General features: G+C 44.4%; 2 protein-coding genes across 3 annotated transcripts in view; one reads left to right on the top strand and one right to left on the bottom strand.

Moving 5' to 3' along the window:
* The window catches only part of LOC309557587 (uncharacterized protein C21orf58), a 41,110-nt gene extending 37,985 nt beyond the window's left edge, over positions 1-3,125 (bottom strand). For both annotated transcript variants that reach the window (XM_082260378.1, XM_082260377.1), the window contains exon 1: positions 2,995-3,125. The gene's annotated coding sequence lies outside the window, so the exon portion shown is untranslated. The remainder of the gene's footprint in view (positions 1-2,994) is intronic.
* Positions 3,126-15,417: 12,292 nt separating this feature from the next.
* ATIC (5-aminoimidazole-4-carboxamide ribonucleotide formyltransferase/IMP cyclohydrolase) overlaps positions 15,418-19,711 on the top strand; it is a 58,143-nt gene continuing 53,849 nt past the window's right edge. The window contains exon 1 of the mRNA XM_082260917.1: positions 15,418-15,546. Within this exon, the coding sequence (XP_082117043.1) occupies positions 15,534-15,546 (13 nt within the window). The 5' untranslated portion in view covers positions 15,418-15,533. The remainder of the gene's footprint in view (positions 15,547-19,711) is intronic.

Below are 19,711 nucleotides of genomic sequence, written 5' to 3'. Positions count from 1 at the left end.
TGGCACTGATACGTGGCACTGGTGGACACTGATTCATGGCACTGATACGTGGCACTGATACGTGGCACTGGTGGACACTGATACGTGGCACTGGTGGAAACTGATTCGTGGCACTGATATGTGGCACTGGTGGACACTGATACGTGGCACTGATACGTGGCACTGGTGGACACTGATACGTGGAACTGATACATTTCACTGGTGGACACTGATTCGTGGCACTGATATGTGGCACTGATACGTGGCACTGGTGGACACTGATTCGTGGCACTGATATGTGGCACTGGTGGACACTGATTTGTGGCACTGATACATGGCACTGATACGTGCCACTGGTGGACACTGATTCGTGGCACTGATACGTGGCACTGGTGGACACTGATTCGTGGCACTGATACGTGGCACTGGTGGACACTGATTTGTGGCACTGATACATGGCACTGATATGTGCCACTGGTGGACACTGATTCGTGGCACTGATATGTGGCACTGGTGGACAGTGGCACTGGTGGACACATACGTGGCACTGGTGGGCAGTGGCACTTGTGGACAGTGATACGTGGCACTGGTGGGCAGTGGCACTGGTGGACACATACGTGGCACTGGTGGGCAGTGGCACTGGTGGACACTGATACGTGGCACTGGTGGGCAATGAGGAAATAAGTAAAAAAAAACAGAAAAGGGGAATTAGGTCACAACATATTCTGATTGGCCGCGCAAAATAATTCACAAGTCGCGCTGAAGTCGCGGTAAAGTCGCGTTAAAGTCGCTGTAAAATTGCGGTAAAATCGCGGTAAAAAGTCGCTCCGACATGGGGCGACTTATGGTCGTGGCAGTGTGAACCGGCTCTTAAAGTGATTGTAAAGTCTTGTGTTTTTTTTTTTTTTTAAATAACAAACATGTTATACTTACCTCCTCTGTGCAGTTGGTTTTGCACAGGGAAGCCTGGATCATCCTCTTCTTGGGTCCCTCGTTGCTGCTCCTGGCCCCTCCCTCCCATCAAGTTCCACCACAGTAAGCAGCTTGCTTTGGGGGCACCCGAGCCGAGCTGCAGCTCCCTGTGTTCATTCAGACATGGAGCTGCCGTTTGGCCCGACCCCTGTCTCTTTCCTGATTGGCTAACTGACTTTGATTGACAGCCACGGGAGCCAATAGAGCCACGGCTGTGCCTCAGTCAATCAGGATGGAGAGTCCCAGAAAGCCGAGGGACTCGTGGACATCGCCGGATAGAAATGGGGCTCAGGTAAGATAAAAAAAACCCTTCTGACTTTACAACTCCTTTAATTATTATGCAGCCATAATCATGCATATTAGTTCTAAAATATTCATATATCATAAAATATTTCTTGAAGTCGCGCATATTTGAACAGTACTCATTGGAAATCATGGAGTAAGACTTGTCATGCGACTTTGCAGTGCCAAATCGCAGGACAAGTCACACAAGTGTGAAAGGGGCCTTAGGAGATATATTTACACTACCTATAGGTAAGCTTTATTATAGGCTTACTTATAGGTACAAGTCAGAGATGGGAGTTTACTTCCACTGTGAGCCCCCTTTCACACTTGTGCGACTTGTCCTGCGATTTGTGACGGCAAAGTTGCATGACAAGTCATACTCCACGATTTCCAATGAGTATCATTCAGATCTGCGCGACTTCAAGTTGCAATGGCTTCAAAGTAGTCCCTGCACTAATTTGGTCTGACTTTGATGCATTTTAATTTCCATAGACATTGGCATTGCTTCAAGTCCAGTCAAAATCGTGGCAAAAATAATGTGGTAACCTCGCTGCAAAATCGCGTGACTTTTAGGCCACACGAGTGTTAAAGGAGCCTTACATTATAAAAAAAATCAAACAGACTTCAAATGCGTAAGAAGAATGGGGGGGGAGCACAGGAGAGGAAGTACATTTCATGGGTGAAGGCGGGTGAAGGACCACTTTTAAAAATACTTCATTCTACATAGTTTTGGTATATCTCAAAGAGACTGTATAGTCAGATTACATTGTGTATAGCGAGTTTACATTAGCTTTACACTTTACACTCTGATATTACAAACTCATCAGACCTACAACTTTCTACTACAAGGGTATAAAAAAATGTGATTATTTAGGTTGCTTTTTTGATAGATCTAGCGCCTTATTGGTTAGCATTTTTGCCTTGCAGCACTGGGGTCGCTGGTTTGTATCCCGGTCAAAACACCATCACTAGTTTGCCTGTTTCCTCTTTGCTTGTGTGGGTTTCTTCTGGGTATTTCCATCCACATTCCAAAGACATGCTGGAAGGTTTATGACCTAGTATGTGTATGTATGCATGTGCCATAGGGACCTTAAGCCTCGTACACACGCGTCGAAAATCGGCAGGGAATTTTCGTCCGACGAACGATCTGCCGATTTTCGGCTTGTTAGTATGATGCTTCCGACAACCGACTCCGACTTTTCGGCCGAAAAAAATCTGGTGTACAGGCTATAAAATTTTTGTCCTCCGTCAAAACACGGCCGATTTTCGTGCAGTCCGTACAGATTTCGACAGGGAAAAATCTAATGAGCAAGACTGGGCATGCTCAGAGAAGAAAAAACACATGGAAAGTAAACCAACACATGACATCACTTCTGAAGTAGAATTTTGTCGGGCGAGAAAATTCGTGTGCAGTCTAGGCACATTCCAACCAACAAAACACCACTCTGGACAAAAGACGGACGATCGGTTGGCCGATAATCGTTGCATGTGTACTAGGCTTTAGATTGTAAGCTCCTTGAGGGCAGGGACTGATGTGAATGTACAATAAGTAAAGTATGTATTGTTGGTGCCTTGTAAATACCTGTAATAAATAAATCTAAAGAAAAGTTTGACCTGTGTGTCATTTAATGAAATTATGTATTACTCAAAATAATAGAAACAAAAATAAGAACTGTTCTAATTTTTTTATCTTTTTGCACACATTTTTAATTTAGCTATCACAACCCATTCCATTAAAAAATAAAATAAAATATTTACCTGTTTAGGACTTCCTGGCAGTTCAGTGAAAGTTTCTGGCTTTATTGTGGAAGTCTCTTTGTCCTGTTAACTGCTATCACTGTAAACAATCTGGTCTCCAAGGCATGTGACTGGCCGAGCCCCACCTCTTCTACACCTAGTATCAGCATTCTTTGTAATCTGTGCATTGTGTGTTACATAGTGACACTTTATTTGATGGCACTTAGAATCTCCTCATTAAATTATCAGTCTAACCATAACGGTTGCCAAGGATGTGCCTGTAAATAAACAAAAAAAGGCAGCTGTCTGCGACTTTTTTTTCCCATCAGCAGCAAAGAAAAGGAGTTGAAGGCAAATGCTCCCCTAGACCCTCAGGTCAAATATATCTACTGACCTGGAGGGCATGCTTGATCTATATTTTTTTTTAAATCAAAACCAAGTTTATTGTGTACCAAACAATCACAAATAATATGCAAAAAGAAACAGTAGCATACAACAGTAAGAAGCAAAAAAAAAAAAAAATCCCTTACATGAGTAGGGCTCTTTCACACGGGTGCTCCACGTATGTCCGTATATCATCCTATTTTGTATGTATGTCAATGACATTTCGGATGACATCCGATTTTCGTCCTTTCAGTTCTGTTCCGTTTTTTGGAACGGAACAGAAACCTATTTTTTCTTCCGTTTAAAAAACGGAAAGGACGGTAAATCGGATGTCAGCTGTGTCATCCTCTGACATCCGCAATTGCATTGACATACATTATGTCCGTATATCATCCGCAAACGGATGGGATGATATGCGGACATACGGACCAATTCAATTTCGCTATGGAAATTAGCATGCAAAATAAAAACAAAATAGACAATCTTTTGTCTGATAATCTCATTGTGTGTACTAGGCTTAACCTGCAAATTAATGCAGAGGTGACATTAGGGGTCTCATAGATCTCTGATGTCTCCTTAAAGAGAATATGTTGCCTGCCCTATGCTAGTACACATGGGACTTGTCAGCCCACTCATGATAGAAATAAAGTTGTTAACCACTTAAGCCCCGGAAGATTTTACCCCCTTCCTGACCAGGGTTTTTTTTGAGATTTTTTACTGTGTGACTTTAACGGACAATTGCGCGGTCGTGCGACGCTGTACCTAAACAAATTTCACGTCCTTTTTTCCCACAAACAGAGCTTTCTTTTGGTGGTATTTGATCACCTGTGCGATTTTTTGATCATGCGCTATAAACAAAAAAAGAGCGTTAATTTTGCAAAAATAACAATATTTTTCACTTTTTTTTTATATGAAATTCCCCCCAAAAAAAATGTAAAAATCAAAATTTTTTTAACATTTTCGGCCAATTTGTTTTATGCTACATATGTTTGGTAAAAAAAAAAAATCGCAAAAAGCGTATTTTGATTGGTTTGCGCAAAAGTTATCGCGTTTACTAACAAAGGGAAAGATTTTTGTCATTTTTGGTGTTTTTTTTAACGAGTAATGGCGGCGATCTGCGATTTTTTTGCGGTACTGCGACATTGCGGCGGACAGATCGGACCCTTGACTGACATTTTTGACACTTTTGGGGTTACCAGTGACATTACTGCAGTAATCGGTGCTATACATATGCACTGTTACTGTAAAAATGACACTGGCAGGGAAGGGGTTAACTGTATTGGACAGGGAGGGGTTAAGTGTGTCCTAGGGGCGTGCTTCTAACTGTAGTGGGACATGGCTACTAGTGTAAAAACAGAGATCAACGGTTCTACATAGTAGAACCGTCTGATCTCCATTTTTACACAGGGGAGAATGACAGGCGGCTTGTTTACATAAGCCGCTCCGCCTTTCTCCCGCTCTACCGACGATCGTAGTGTGACCGGCGGACATCGGGTCCGCCGATCACACGCCCGCACTCCTCTGTGAACGAGCCGAGGCGGGCGCACGCCTCACCGCTATTGGCTTAAAACCCGGTGACAGGTGAGCGACGTAGACCTACGTCACTCTGCCTGGCCGGGGCTGACTGCCGCAGTAAATATACTGTGCACAGTCGGCAAGCGGTTAAAAATGTAAAAAAAAAAAGAGCAATAAAATTTAAAAAAAAAAGTAAAAGTCACCTGTTTCCACATATTCTCACTGGCCACTTTATTAGGTGCTAGTACCAGTTTGGACCCCCTTTTGCGTAACTCCACTTTTGTTGAGGAAATAAAACATTCCCCTCTGGGTGATCTATGTACATTGCAGGGATTTTAACAAACTTTGTTGCAGATTCCTACCTTTTGTTATTCTGAAGAAACCCCTGTGTGTTTCTCTGTGCTCGTGTGGGAAAATGAGTCTAATGGAAGTGGTTTCATAATTATCAATCAGCTGTGCACCTGCAGAACAGTAATGAGAAAATCTGCTGGGCCTGCATCCCTTTAGACATGTTCCTATTGGGAGTATCTCAACAAAAATTTTTTTTTTTTTTTCCAGGGGATGCCTGAAATCTGACTTGTAGAAAAAGACTGGGAAAATTGGTAAGCCAATCACACAAGCAGGAAATGATGTTACTGGGGGGCATCCTGTGTACAGAACACCTCCATGTTGCCATATTGCATTATATTTTCAGAAAATTACAAAGCTGCAGATTGAAAAGGAAAGGTAATTTTTAATAACATTCAATTACAATATGACGTATGTCGCAATTATATACACTATATTATTTTTTCTTTATTTGCTATTTTCTTTCCCCCACGAAAATGGAGTTACACTTTAATTCTTCACGGCATAGATTCAACAAGACTCGAGACTCATCAGACCAAGCAATGTTTTTCCAATCTTCTATTGTCCAATTTTGGTGAGTCTGTGCAAATTGTTGCCTCAGTTTCCTGTTCTTAGCTGACAGAAGTGGAACACGGTGTGGTCTTCTGTTGCTGTAGCCCATCTGCTTCAAGGTTCGATGTGTTGTGCGTTATTTGAGTTACTGTTGCCTTTCTATCATCTTGAACCAGTCTGCCCATTCTCCTCTGACATCAATGAGGCATGCGGGTTTTTGACGCTTTTTGGTGCGTTCCAGTGCACTTTTACCCCTTCTATTTTCTTAACCTTAATTTAATCTTAACCTTAATTAAGAACATGTGTGTTCCAGGGCGTTTTTGGTGATTTCCAGTACAGTTCAGTGCAGAAAAAATGCAGCATGTTTTTTAGATGCACTGGATCTGACCGCACTGGTGTGAACTATGCCATTGAAAACCATATAACCGAGGGCGCATGTGCACGACTGAGCATAGAGGACGCACTCTAAACTGGCTCTGCTGCGCCCGACTCAATCTGGATGCATCCTGTTGATCCGAGGGCCCAGGGCTCTCACAAACCACCCAGAGCCCTCCATGAACTACTTGGCTACATTTGTACGGCAAAAGGGAAGCCCAAAAACAGCCTGGAAGAACCACAGAAAGTTGTAAAGCAGCCGCCCGGATCCGCTAATATGGCGGCGCTACTGGCGCAGGAGGCCTTGCTCCAGGCTGACTATTCTGAAGGGCCCCAGACATCAAGACAATCCACAGGCATAGAGGGCTGCTCTGCTTCTCCAGCACACCTCCCTACTCCACGGGATTGGGGTTCTATCAGGTTACGAGACCCCGTTTTCATCCAGCTCCTCATTAGACCGGGCCATGGGGGATATCATTACCATTTAGAACTGCCTGCAGGACTCCCAGGAACTCCTTCGCCCTCAACCCATAGCCAGCCTGCCTACTCGGGAGACCCTATAATCCTGGCAAATTTCTCTCCATTACTACAACAGGGACTGTAAAAAGCTAGCAAGAGAATTACAGTAACTGGGTTCTAGGATAAACGCCATTGAGAATAAGTTTGATGCCACGGTGGGCAGAACAAATCAGAATACTGACCGCATCTGCAACCTTGAAGCGCGCCAGAAGAGGCACGGTCTAAAATTGATAATTTGGGGAATAGTTCCAGCAGATACAATTTCCACATCAAAGGGTTACCAGAATCAATAACAGATGCCCAAGAGGCTACCACCACATTACTGACCTCATTGCTTCCAGATACCCCTGTCAGTAAACTGTAGCTGGACCGTGCTCACAGAGCCCTTACAGCCCTGCTTCCTGATGGTCCTCCAAGGGACATCATTGTTAGGCCTCACTTCTACAAGTTGAAGGAAAGCGTTATGCAAAAGGCCAGAGAGCTACCCTCAATCCAGCTACTAGGCCAGGGGTGGGGAACCTACGTCCCGGGGGCCGTATGCGGCCCTCAAAGTCATTTGGTCCGGCCCTCCGTGCAGCTGAGTCTGTGTCTCTCAGCTGATCTGTCAGAACGGAGCCAATGCTTCCTGTATAGTTCCGGCTCCGTCCTGATAGTCTGAGTGAGTCACAGGCAGAGTGATATCAAATGCACTCCGCCTGTGACCAATACAGGAAACAATGCCTCTTCCTCCAGCGTGGCGCCGCTGCTAGCCAGCATATTTTCCGCCAGCAGCACACACAGCAGTACCAGCCAGAGCCAGCAGTACTCACAAAAGTATAAGCCAGAACCAGCAGTACCAGTCAGCAGTACCAGCCAGAGCCAGCAGTACTCACAGCAGTACCAGCCAGAGCCAGCAGTACTCACAGAAGTATAAGCCAGAGCAAGCAGTACCCAGAGCAGTATAAGCCACAGCTAGCAGTACACACAGCAGTACCCACAGCAGTACCAGCCAGAGCCAGTGGTACCCACAGCAGTACCAGCCAGAGTCGGCAGTACCCACAACAGTGCCAGCCAGCAGTACCTACAGCACAGTACCAGCGAGCAGTACCAGCCAGCAGTACCAGCCTGAGCCAGCAGTACCAGCCAGTAGTATTAGCCAGCAGTACCAGCCAGCAGTACCCACAGCACAGTACCAGCCTGAGCCTGCAGTACCCAAGGCAGTACCTACAGCACAGTACCAGCCTGAATCAGCAATACCCACAGCAGTACCAGCCTAAGCCAGCAGTACCCACAGCACAGTACAAGCCAGGAGTACCAGCCTGAGCCAGCAGTACCCACAGCAGTACCAGCCAGCTGTACCCACCAGCAGTACCAGTCAACTATACCCAGCAGCATTACCCGTCAGCAGTTCTTTTCAAAACTTACCACAAAGTCGACTGCGCTCCAGACTGATTGACACAAACCTGGAAAACCAGTTGCGAGTAGCAACATCATCAATACCAGCTAACATCACACACCTCACCAAAGAGAAGCAGTTGCAGCCATCACATTAGGGGTGAGTTAATTAAATTGTTGACCAAATATAACAGGCACATTTTTAAGTTTATAATTTTGTATGGCCCCCGAATGATTTTATAAATACCCAAATGGCCCTTGGCACAAAAAAGGTTCCCCACCCCTGTACTAGGCCATGAGGTGCAAATATTTGCAGATATCTCACCTGCAACTGTGCAAAAGCATCGGCCCTTTAAACCACTGCTTCAACCTCAACAACAAAAGGGTATTCCAACACCTTCAATAAATAAGTATATAATAGTGTAGCGCAGTCTAATAGCAATAAATAACAATCTTTTTAAAAGCCAATAATAATAAAAAACATATAATGGATAAAAAGAAGTTCATAAGGTGGTAAAAAGACGGTAAAAACAAAGTCCACTAGTGATCCGGTGAATAGACAATAAGTGTGACTTCAGTGCTCATAAGATCCCGTCACCCGGCATTATCTGCCTCTCACCTCCAGAACTTGACCCCACAGGGTCAAAAAGCATGAAGCAATCTCCACGATGTAAAGCCAATGAACTCAGTAAACCGGACTACAGCCTCCAGCAAACGCCTGCACTGATGACTTATGGGGTAAAGGGTACACCTTCCCAATCCACTCCGAATCATAAAAATAGAAGGAAACAATCTAGTGCTCTCTGTTGCGGCAATAACACTTTATTTTGCTCAAAAATATTGCACTTACATGAATCCCGAATATTGCAGGCATAGATAAGGAGAGCGAGCAGCGTGCTGGATGGTGCCTGGTTCCCGAGTAGTTTGTTGGCCGTAGGACCGTGTGACCAATCCCCCGTACGCGTTACGTCAAGTGGGCGTAGACTTCTTCAGCGGGGATGCTGATAGGTCAATGGTCCGGCTCTTTATACACTAACTGGGCGCCGTCTCCTACGTCATGTCCGGCGTTTCACCATCGCCATGGAGACTGTATACTTCTCCAGACAGGAAGCGGAAAGGCATACCCGATCGGAATGTTTACTTGGCAGAAGCCTAAGCTACATGTATTGCCACGGAGATAACAACTCATCTCCGATCACAGAACGATCTTTTAACATAATAGGCTATAATCTCTACATTTATAAGGATAGATGTTGCCTCACGTTTGTTTATTACTAAAAAAACCTCTTCCTTACAACTTTTCAAACTTTAATCAATCACTGATTTCTATTATGGTCAATCGGACCTAACGGCCATAATAGCAACCAAGCACCAGGTGGCAGCACTTTGCTTACTCTCAAAGGAAACAATGCCACATGCAATAATATACATAAAAACCACATTACAATATATACAATTAAATACATATAACCTAAAATTTTATAATAAAACATTATAAATCTAAAATCAAGTAAAATCAAATGAAAATGACCATAAAAACTCATCTGTCAGAAATAAAACAATTAAGATCAAAATCAACATTCAAACCCAAAGGAGTTAAAACCTTAGCCTCGTAAATCCAAAAGGATTCACGACGACTAAGTTGTCTTATAAAATTACCACCCCTCCAATGGTAGCTGACTTTTTCAATCCCCCAGAATTTTAAAGTGCTTGGATTTTTATGGTGGTAATTTTTAAAGTGCCTAGAAACACTATGGGTAGTAAGTCCCTTACGTATGTTGTTAACATGTTCTCCAACTCTTACATGTAGAGCTCTTGAAGTGCGACCAATGTATTGTAACCCACAGTCACACTCTAACATGTAAACCACGCCTTGCGTGGCACATGTTATTAAGTTCTTAATATCGTAACTTTTTTGTGTGACTGTGGATACAAAATTCTTGCGCTTTTTAATGTTTTTCCTACAACTTTTGCAAGTTGCGCACTTCCCACATGCTGCTGGTCTTATGTCTTTGTTTATTCAGCGCTGAATCTTCTCTATATATATAACAAAAGGGTATGCATTAGCGATGGTCCTTTCCATTTCGCCTCACATTCCCTTCAAGGGCAAATTATACTCCTTTTCCAACTTCTCGAGTGGAGAAGCCTTACTTAAACATCTGGGACTCATTTCCACTTCACCCCCTCCATCGCCAAGTTCCCACACTTCTTCTACTTCTGGACGTGGCAGGAGTGACAGAGGCCACCCAGTCTTACCTTTGCGGCAATCTCCTAGAAACACCAGAAGTCGCACACGTCACCGGTCAAGACCGCTGTAAAAAATCGCTGAGATACCATCTTTGAATCGCTCTTCAGAGAAATTTCTCTGCAGTTCTCTCCTATTACCCTGGGCTCCTTGTACACAGTTGCTGAACGTCTGTTTTTCTGTTTTTTCTTTTCAGTTTTCAAGAACCTTCATTCCAAGTAATGAATCAGGGTTATGGTAGACTGTGACTACGAAGCCAATAGGTGCTGTTTTAACTTCCTCCATTAGAGGTCATCAGTCTACCACTGTTACATAGGTTCCATATCTCTAATTTTTCAGGCATAACATGGTTATAATTTATGATCTATACTAAGTATTGAGCATTCGTTCATCATTGACAGTACGGCTCAGCTTGGATTGAGTCAGTGAGTAATGCACCTCACCTATATTCCAGACCCCCCCAACCCCCAAATATTTTTTTTGACTGGGGGCAGAGGCTTTGGACGTCTTGGGCTCTATTTTGTGGCCTGCAACTGATTGTTACTTACTTGATATATATTTTTGATACACTAATCATTTTCTTTACAGAATGTGTTTGATACTGTGTTCATTTAGACCCCATTCACACTGCCGCGACCAGAAAGTCGCCTCATAAGGGGCGACTTGTTAGCGTGACTTTCAGCGCGACTTCAGCTCGACTTTGCGCGTATTCAGCGCGACTTGTATGATAGACGGCTTTGTATGACTTTGTATTGGCCAATCAGAATATGATGGTTCTGGGTCATGCTCAATCACACAAAAAAAAGTTCTTAAAAATTGTCGTTTTTGATAGAGAGCCAATTATTGAAAAAAAAAAAATTAGATTTCTTTGTATTTAGTGTCTGGGGGGTCTAAAAAGTGTACCTGTGAAGTTTCAGCTCTGTAGCATGTCCAGAACCAGAAAAAAACAGATCATTTTTCTTAGAATTTTTAGTAGCACAGGGATGGGGCTCCGCTCCTTTCACACCTGGGCATTTTTGTTGCAGGCATTTATTGGGCATTTTTTGGGCGTCTTTGGAGGCAGGCATGACATCTCAACTTCTGTGTAGGGGTATATATACACACACACATATACTGTATGTATATATACACATACACACATATAGGTGTAATAGGAGCGGAGCCACATCCCTGCAAATAATTTCATTAGCGCATGGATGTGGCTCCGCCCAGGTGGAGCGAAGCCCTATCCCTGTGCTACTAAAAATTCTAAGAAAAATGATCTTTTTTTTCTGGTTCTGGACATGCTACAGAGCTGAAACTTCACAGGTACACTTTTTAGACCCCCCAGACACTAAATCCAAAAAAGTCATGCCTGCCACCAAAGACGCCCAAAAAATGCCCAATAAACACCTGCAACAAAAACGCCCAGGTGGAGCGGAGCCACATCCCTGCGCTACTAAAAATTATAAGAAAAATTATCTTTTTTTCCTGGTTCAGGACCATTTTAATGGAAAGTCGGATCACAAGTCGCTTCAAATAAGAGAAGGAGGCGACTCCCATTGAAGTCTATGGGACAAGTCGGATACAAGTCGCCTCAAAGTAGTACAGGACCCTTTTCTGAAGTCAGAGCGACTTCAGTAGTGCCAATTAAGACGGCACTCATTGATTAACATTGCTTTTGTTATGTCAAGCGACTTGGGGCGACTTGATGGCAAACAAATCGCCTCACAAGTCGCGGCAGTGTGAATGGACTCTAAAATGCACTAAAGTTCTTCTTATTGTCCACAGCTCAGGTCCTCACTGCTTCGTGGGCATTTAATCCTCTTTCTTTTTCTCTCCTTTTCTTCTTCCCTCCGGTGCTCCGTCCGGGTGTCCTCAATGTTCAGCTCCTATGGGCTTGTACTGTCAATATGGTTTTGAAAGGCAAGGTAAGCGAACCTCATCCTAGGCCATGGAATGGTTAGTATGCACACACAAAGACCTATCAAGCTCATATCACGCAATGTACAGGGCCTTAATTCAGCTGTAAAGCAGTGTAAAGCCTTTAATTATTTTCACTCAGTAGGGGCTGAGATAGTGTTCCTACAAGAAACCCAAGCCGTTAAACCAGGCAAACTCCTAGCGACAAGACTGGCTCCCAGACCCCCCCCCCCCCCACCCTCATATACCAACCTCAGGAAATCTGACGGCTCCTACACCCAAAATCCTAAACTGGTGCTACAAGCATTTCAAACATACTACGAAAATGTATATAGTGATAAGGGTGACCCTTCCCAATTGGATATATAAGACACACTTAACCCGCGTTTTTATGAGTAGATAAGAGCAGCAGCTAGCACTAAACACTGGTAATAGTAAAAAAAAAAAACAACATAAAAACAAAATGCACCGCTTCAAACTAGATGAAATGAAACATCAGGTGTATAAAAAGTCCCAAAGTAGTAATTCATGCCAGAATCTTCCACCATGGTGTATAATTCATATAAAGGTGTAAACACGATCCTCCACCATCACCGATGGTGACTCCTACTGCATGCTGTGGACCATTATTTCCACAATGGTCTAATGCACATTGAGTGATTAAAAGAGGATCACATAGCCTCTGATCTAGATGAATCCTAACAGCCAAAGACGCTCATCCACATCCAAGGTTGGGTACATAGGAGTCAGGAGAAATCAGCAGGTGAGTCTGTTGACCTTTGGCTCGTCCCTGACTTCGCTTGTTTGCTGCCTGTCCTGATCCCGGCTCGTTTTGACTACTCTTCTGGATTCTCCTTGTCGGCTCATCCACCTTCGGACCTTGACCGGTTACCCCCTGGTGGGGCGACCCTGGGGACTGCGACCTGGTATCCGCCTGCAGCCAAATCCATCCTCACCATCAGAGACTCTGGTGAAGACCGGTGGATGCTTAGAACCCGCACCTCAGGTTAGCCTGTGCTACTCATCTGCAGTTTTCTCTTCTCTACATCTGCAGCCGACCTCTAAGCCTGATACAGGAAGACTACGCCCAATTGGAGTTCAATGATTTTGTCAACCAGCTTCCCATTCTGACCCCTACTAACAAACTTAGAAACATCCTAGAAAAGGTAATGTCACAGTGGAGGATGTCTTGGCTGCCATTAAACAAGACCCCTTGGGCAAAGAACCAGGGCCGGACAGTTTTTACAACCCTCTATTACAAAATATTTGCTTCTTTACTGGCCCTTACCTTAACACAATTTTTGAAAACCATTCAACAGGGTGAACCAATAGACACTGACTCAAATAGAGCATTTATTACCCTTATCCCTAAACCCCACAAAGACCACATCGGCTCATATCTTTAATTATTACCAACCTGAAATTGCTCACCAAAATTCCTACAAATCGCCTATCGACGTTTTTTGATGAGTATACACTCGGATCAGGTGGGCTTTTTGCCACATAGGCAGGCAGCCGATCAGGTCCGCAGAGCAATTGACCTTGTTTCCATACTTCATTCTTCTTGTGATGGTGGGACGAATAGGAGGAGACCCTCTCCTTTATCCAGGGATAACACATTGAAATCAAAGCCTCTAAATACCTTTTTTTTAGATATCTTCAGGCCAGTCACATGGCACCCGGTCACTCTCCTACTCTGATCCAAGGCTACAGTGGGATGGGCTGAGCAGCCAGCATGGCTGACGTCAGAGGGAGATCTTGGCCCCTCCCGCTGTAGCTCCAGATCAGAGTAGGAGTGTGGTCGGGAGTCATGTGACCTGCCTGAAGATATCTGGAAAAAAAAGGTATTTAGAGGCATCGATTTCAATAAACACGTGTACAATGTGTTATCCCTGGATATAGGAGAGGGGCTGGCAGTGAAAGCTATTATTAAAGCGGAGTTCCACCCTCAGAAAATTTACCCCCGGGACAGTCAGGGCTACTGCATTCCACAATGGATAGCCTCTGAACTGTCCCAGGTCGCACTTACCTTTTAGAAGAAATACTTACCTTGAAAATGTCTTGTCCAGTGCTGCCATCTCAGGTGTGGGCAGCTGAAGCCAGCACGTCCTCTTCGGCATCTTCTTCTGTGTCCTCTTCATCCCAGAATGCCCTGCACTGGCCCCGCTCATCAGTTCCGCTGCAGGCACGTCATTCCTGCACAGCTTCTGGGAATGCCCAGAAGCTGTTTAGCAGGGAATGACGCGCCTGCACTGGAACTGACGAGCGGGGCCGGTGCAGCGCATTGATTCCAGGGAGCGATGACGCTCAGCTCCCAGGAATCAATGCAAGCAGGAAGTGACGGCGCGGGCGGCCGAAGAGAGCGGAAGAGGAAGTAAGGTGAGTATATTTTCTTCTAAAACATGGTAAGCAAAGAAAAAAAAATCGTGATTATCCATTTATTTTTCAGGAGACACAGATCAAGCAGATGGGGCAGGGGCAAAGTGTCTTTTAAGGGTGGAACTCCACTTTAAGCCCTCGTTCACATTGGAGTGACTTGTCATGTGATCTGAAAGGTCAAATCGCATGACAAGTTGCATCTTATTGCCGGCAATCGCACTGTTCAATGCCGACTTTGCGGTGCTGCTTAGATTTGAAAAAGTAGTTCCTTCACTACTTTTGGCGATTTCAGGTGTGACTTGCATAGAAATCTGTACATGAAGCCGCACAGATGTTTTCCGAATCGCACTGACACACGGCTTTGAAATCGTGTGATTTCAGATGAAGTTGCACTATTTCAAAGCTGCTGTCAATGTGAACGGAGGGCTAAATCCCCTTTCTTCCCCATTCTGATGCGCGGTTTGAACTTCAGCAAGTCGTCTTCAACACGTCTAGATGCCTAAATGCATTGAGTTGCTGCCACGTGATTGGCTGATTAGCAATTTGTGTTACCAAGCGATTGAACAGGTGTACCTAATAAAGTGGCCGGTGAGTGTACATGGACTCACTGATAGTCACCAGCAGGGGGAGTGTTCATATAAACTGTGAGGAAAAAGAAAAACTGCAACAATGTATTACAATAAACAGATTTCAGACAAGCAGAGTGTGATATCCTCCCTTCCCCTCCCTGGCATGGATCTGCAGGCTTTCCTCTCACCACCAAAAGCAGCCTGAAAAAACTTTTTATTCTGACTTTTTCTTTTATCAAACTCTCCATTCTGGCTGCTCTCCCCGCCCATAGCTCCGCCTCCCCAGCTCTCTTGGTCACATGATCGTGACATCAGCGCTGTTCTTCTAGCATCCAGGATTTAATAGGAAGCAGCGCGCTGTGCAGTCACACGTGTGTCGTCCTGTGTGAGGAGAAGAGATGGCAGAGCTGGGTGAGTGGAGGAGAGAAGGAAGGAAAGCTCCTATTCTCATTATTTCTGTCGCAGTGTGTCTTCCCTCTGCTGTTCTTCTGCGTCATATCTGTCACTGCTTTGTCTTTACTGCCAGTCCTCCTCTCTGCCTCCTTCCTCACCTCACCTGACCCCATATAAACCCCTCTCTACATGCATGGCACCTGCCTTCCCCCTGTGTGTAATCACACACCACATAACAAGGGTTTAGCTTTGATTCTAACTGCTTAGAAGTTGGAATAAAAATGAAATGACCTCTTAAGGATTGAGATTGATGAGGGCCAGGAGATCTGACCATGCATGGTGCAGTGAGAGGTTGTAACCCCCCCCCCCCCCCCCAAACTTGTACCTATAGGTAAGCCTATAATAAGGTTTACCTATAGGTACTGTAAATATCTCCTAAAGCTGCATTGTGACCAAGGGCTAAAATCTGGAAGCTGATTGGTTGCTATGCACAGCTGCACCAGATTCTATGTGCTCCAATCTGTGCATTCTAAGTTTAGTTTGTGCAGAAATCTAAAGATGTATGGGTGCATCTTAATTCCATGCAATTTAGGGGGAGGGGATGTATGTTGGAACATCTTTGCTTCCATTGGATCAGGTGGTTTTGTTCAGTGGTGGCTGTTCATACCTCAGCGTTGTCAGTTGAAGCTGGAAAAGTACATGAGCCAGGGGCGTAACTACAGGGGTTGCAGGGGTTGCAATTGCTACCGGGCCCCATGCTCCAGGGGGCCCGGTAGCAAACCAGTGGGTGAACTTCCAGGATCTCAAAGGTCACACTTGCGACCGGGCCCTGGCATTGCACCACTGTGGGGAGGCCCCAAGATTGCAGGAAGGGGGCCCACTGCAGAACTTGTGAAAGGATCCTGCTGCGGGACCATAATAAAAGGCCATGCAACGAGAGTAAAGAGCCCCAGGATTAGTGGGAAGAGCCCTGGGCTTGAAGGGAAGGGCCCCGGCCAGGGGTCTGGGGGGCCCTTCGTGGTTTCTTGCATCGGGGCCCTGAAGGTTCTAGTTACGCCTCTGACATGAGCTTCTTTGGGGCAGAAGTGTGCCTTGTGGACAAATGTAAGAATATGTTTACAAAGTAGAGGGAGGAGTTTTGTTTTCCACTATTTAGGCTCCATTCACACCTGGGCGTTTTTGTTTCAGGTGTTTTTTCAGGTGTTTTTTTCAGGCGTTTTTATGGGCGTTTTTGCAGGCGTTTTTTGTGCAGGCGTTTTTAGATTGACTAGAGACCAATGGAAAACGCCTGTAATCTGCCCAAAAAGAAGCTCATGTACTTTTTTGGGCGTTTTGCTTCAGGCGTTTAAACTCTCAGATGTGAACAGGGGCCATTTAAATGAATGGGGTTTTACTTGTTGGGCGTTTTGGAAACGTTTCTTTTGAGCGTTTTTGGAGCTGAAAACGCCCAGGTGTGAATGGAGCCTTAAGGCTAAGTTCACATGTAGGCGTTTTTGGGGAGTTTTTCTGCTCTAGGATCAGCTTAAAAAACTCCCCAACGAGACAAATCCCATTCATTTCAATGGCCCCTGTTCACATCTGAGCGTTTTTGACGTTTTAAGCAAAACGCTCAAAGTACATGAGCTTCTTTTTGGGCAGATTACAGGCGTTTTTATTTTTTTTCCATTGGTTACTAGTCAACCTAAACGCCTGTTAACGCCAAGAAGTGAACGTAGCCTCATATGAGGTGCTGCAGATTGGACTTTTTGTTGTTTTTCATACATATATTTTCAAAGCAATAAGGTAGATGTAAACAAGTCACTAAATTCTCATATAAGGTGTTAGGCCCCTTTCACACTGTAGACTCTGTTTTTCTCAGCGGGGGATCGATCCGCCGATCCCCTGCTGAGCAGGCGGATAGCAGCTCTGTCTCTGCGCTGTGTGTGCTGAGTCGCAGCTGTCAGGTCCCCGCTGTTCTCTATGGGGGGAATCGGATGGGAAAGGACCGCCTGTCTGTTCTCATTCCATCCGATCCACTGGATGGATGGAAAATAGGGTTTCTATCCATCCAGATTTGACGGGTCAGATTGGATGTCAGCGGACATGTCATTGCCCCATAGAGATACATGGGGCATCCATTCATAACCGCCAAAAAAAACGCAAAGGCGGATCTAAACTGTCCGCCTGTGTGAAAGGGGCCTAAGTGTTTTCACAAGTAATTTTTTCAATATTATTAATATATTATATATTTTTTTGTAACTTTCATTAAAATATTTTAGTAATTCTGCAATAAAGGTACTTGCTCAGGCCCTTCCTGGTTTAGGGTGACCGCTCTCTCCCCATCTACCAATTTTGCTTCTGTGTGGTCACCCTTTTATGTAGGCTAGCAATGAAAACTACATGTGATACTTCAACACACATTATGCAGGTGTGCCTACCTAATGTTACCATCTGGAAAACCTCCCTAAGGGCTCTTTCACATGGGCGCTCCGTATGTCCGTATTTCATCCCATTTATTGCGGATGAAAAACGGACATAATGCATGTCAATGGGATTGCGGATGACCATCCGATTTTCGTCCTTTCAGTTCTTACGTTTTTTTGGAATGGAACAGAACCCTATATTTCTTCCATTTTAAAAAAACGGAACGGATGCAAAATCGGATGTCAGCAGTGTCATCCGCTGACATCCGCAATCCCCATAGACTTACATTATGTCCGTATATCATCCGCAAATGGATGGGATGATATGCGGACATACGGAGTGGATGACACAAGTGTCACCCGTTACCGTGAAAAAAAAAAGTGCTGCAGCGTAATAAAAAATCAGAGCGGCCTTGTGAAAGCTGCATGACATTTCTTAGGGCTCTATCACTGGAGTGTAGTTAGATGGGAAGTGGCTGCAAAAAGGCTGCATGGGATTAGCTAAACAGTTGTGCAAAAAGGTAAAAGCAGTATTTTAAGAAAAAAAAATAACCTAGTGCCTTGGCAAACTAAATGCCATACAGACAGACTTTACATCTAAGTTAATGGCCTGTCAAGAATGCAGAAATGTGTTCAGTTTAGTGTGAACCAGCCCTAAATGAGTAACTGCTCTTTTGTGGCGAAAAAAAAGAACGTATACAATTGTTACACAAACTATAATTTTATTGTAATTAAAATGACCTTTCCTTTTCAGTCTCCAGCTCTGTAATTTTCTGTAAAATTCAATGTAATCTAGAAACTTGGATGCCCTCTGTACACAATTGTTGTACAGAACGCCCCCCCCCCCCAGAAATGTCATTTTCTGTGTTTGTGATTGGCTCACTGATTTTCCCAGAAGTCTGCGCTAAGATGCAAGTATGTTTTAAGGCATCCTACGGTAATATGAATTTTAGTTTTGGTGAGATACTCCCCAAGGGTTAAATATTTCCATAGGATTGCAAACCTCATTACAACACTGAGAGTGCACCAGGTAATCAAAATGGACCAGTCAGTCCTTCCCATTCAGAAGTAGTCTGGTGAAACGGCTATTTTTTCAAGTTCTGCTTTTTTGCAATAGCCCAACCTCCACGGCGATCTGAGCTAAAAGCTCGGGGCTCTTCTTACCCCGCAGCCTTCTGGGACACATCACAGGTCCTAGAGAACTGTGGGACCATTCACAAAGCGCAGCAGAAGACTGGCTGTGAAACAACAAGGCTTCACTGCCTGTTTCCCTTCATTAAGATGCCTGCACCTGAAGCCAATTGAAGAATCGGCTCGGGTGAGGACATCACTGGACCTCTGGACAGGTAAGTGTCTCACAGATTCAATTGTTTCAAATCACTCATTGCCTGAAAGTGGCCATTCAACACAACAGGAAAAATACAGTAGGGGGCTTCCCTTCTGGATAAATCAAAACTCCCATCTATAGACATAATAAGCTATCCGTACAATCTCCTTGTAAGGCTAAAATCATAAAACTGCTCTGATGTTATACTTGTGGCCACAGGAAATGCAACTGAAGGCACTGTGACTTTGGCTATAATTGAGTTATAACCATATTAGTTATACTGTACCATATGACTGCACAGATATGGCTTTGTGATTTGGAATAGTCATGTGTTCTTGGGTCAATGAGGACAATTTGGAGCAATGTTAAGGACTAAGCACCCCGTAAACTAGTTAGGTTTTCACATTAAGGGCTGTCCTAAAAATTGCATTTGTGTGCAGTTTGATAAGAATGA

This window comes from Pelophylax lessonae, assembly GCF_965119305.1.
Source record: "Pelophylax lessonae genome assembly, chromosome: 6".
Taxonomy (NCBI): Eukaryota; Metazoa; Chordata; class Amphibia; order Anura; family Ranidae; genus Pelophylax; species Pelophylax lessonae.
This window is presented reverse-complemented; position numbering and strand designations above follow the sequence as displayed.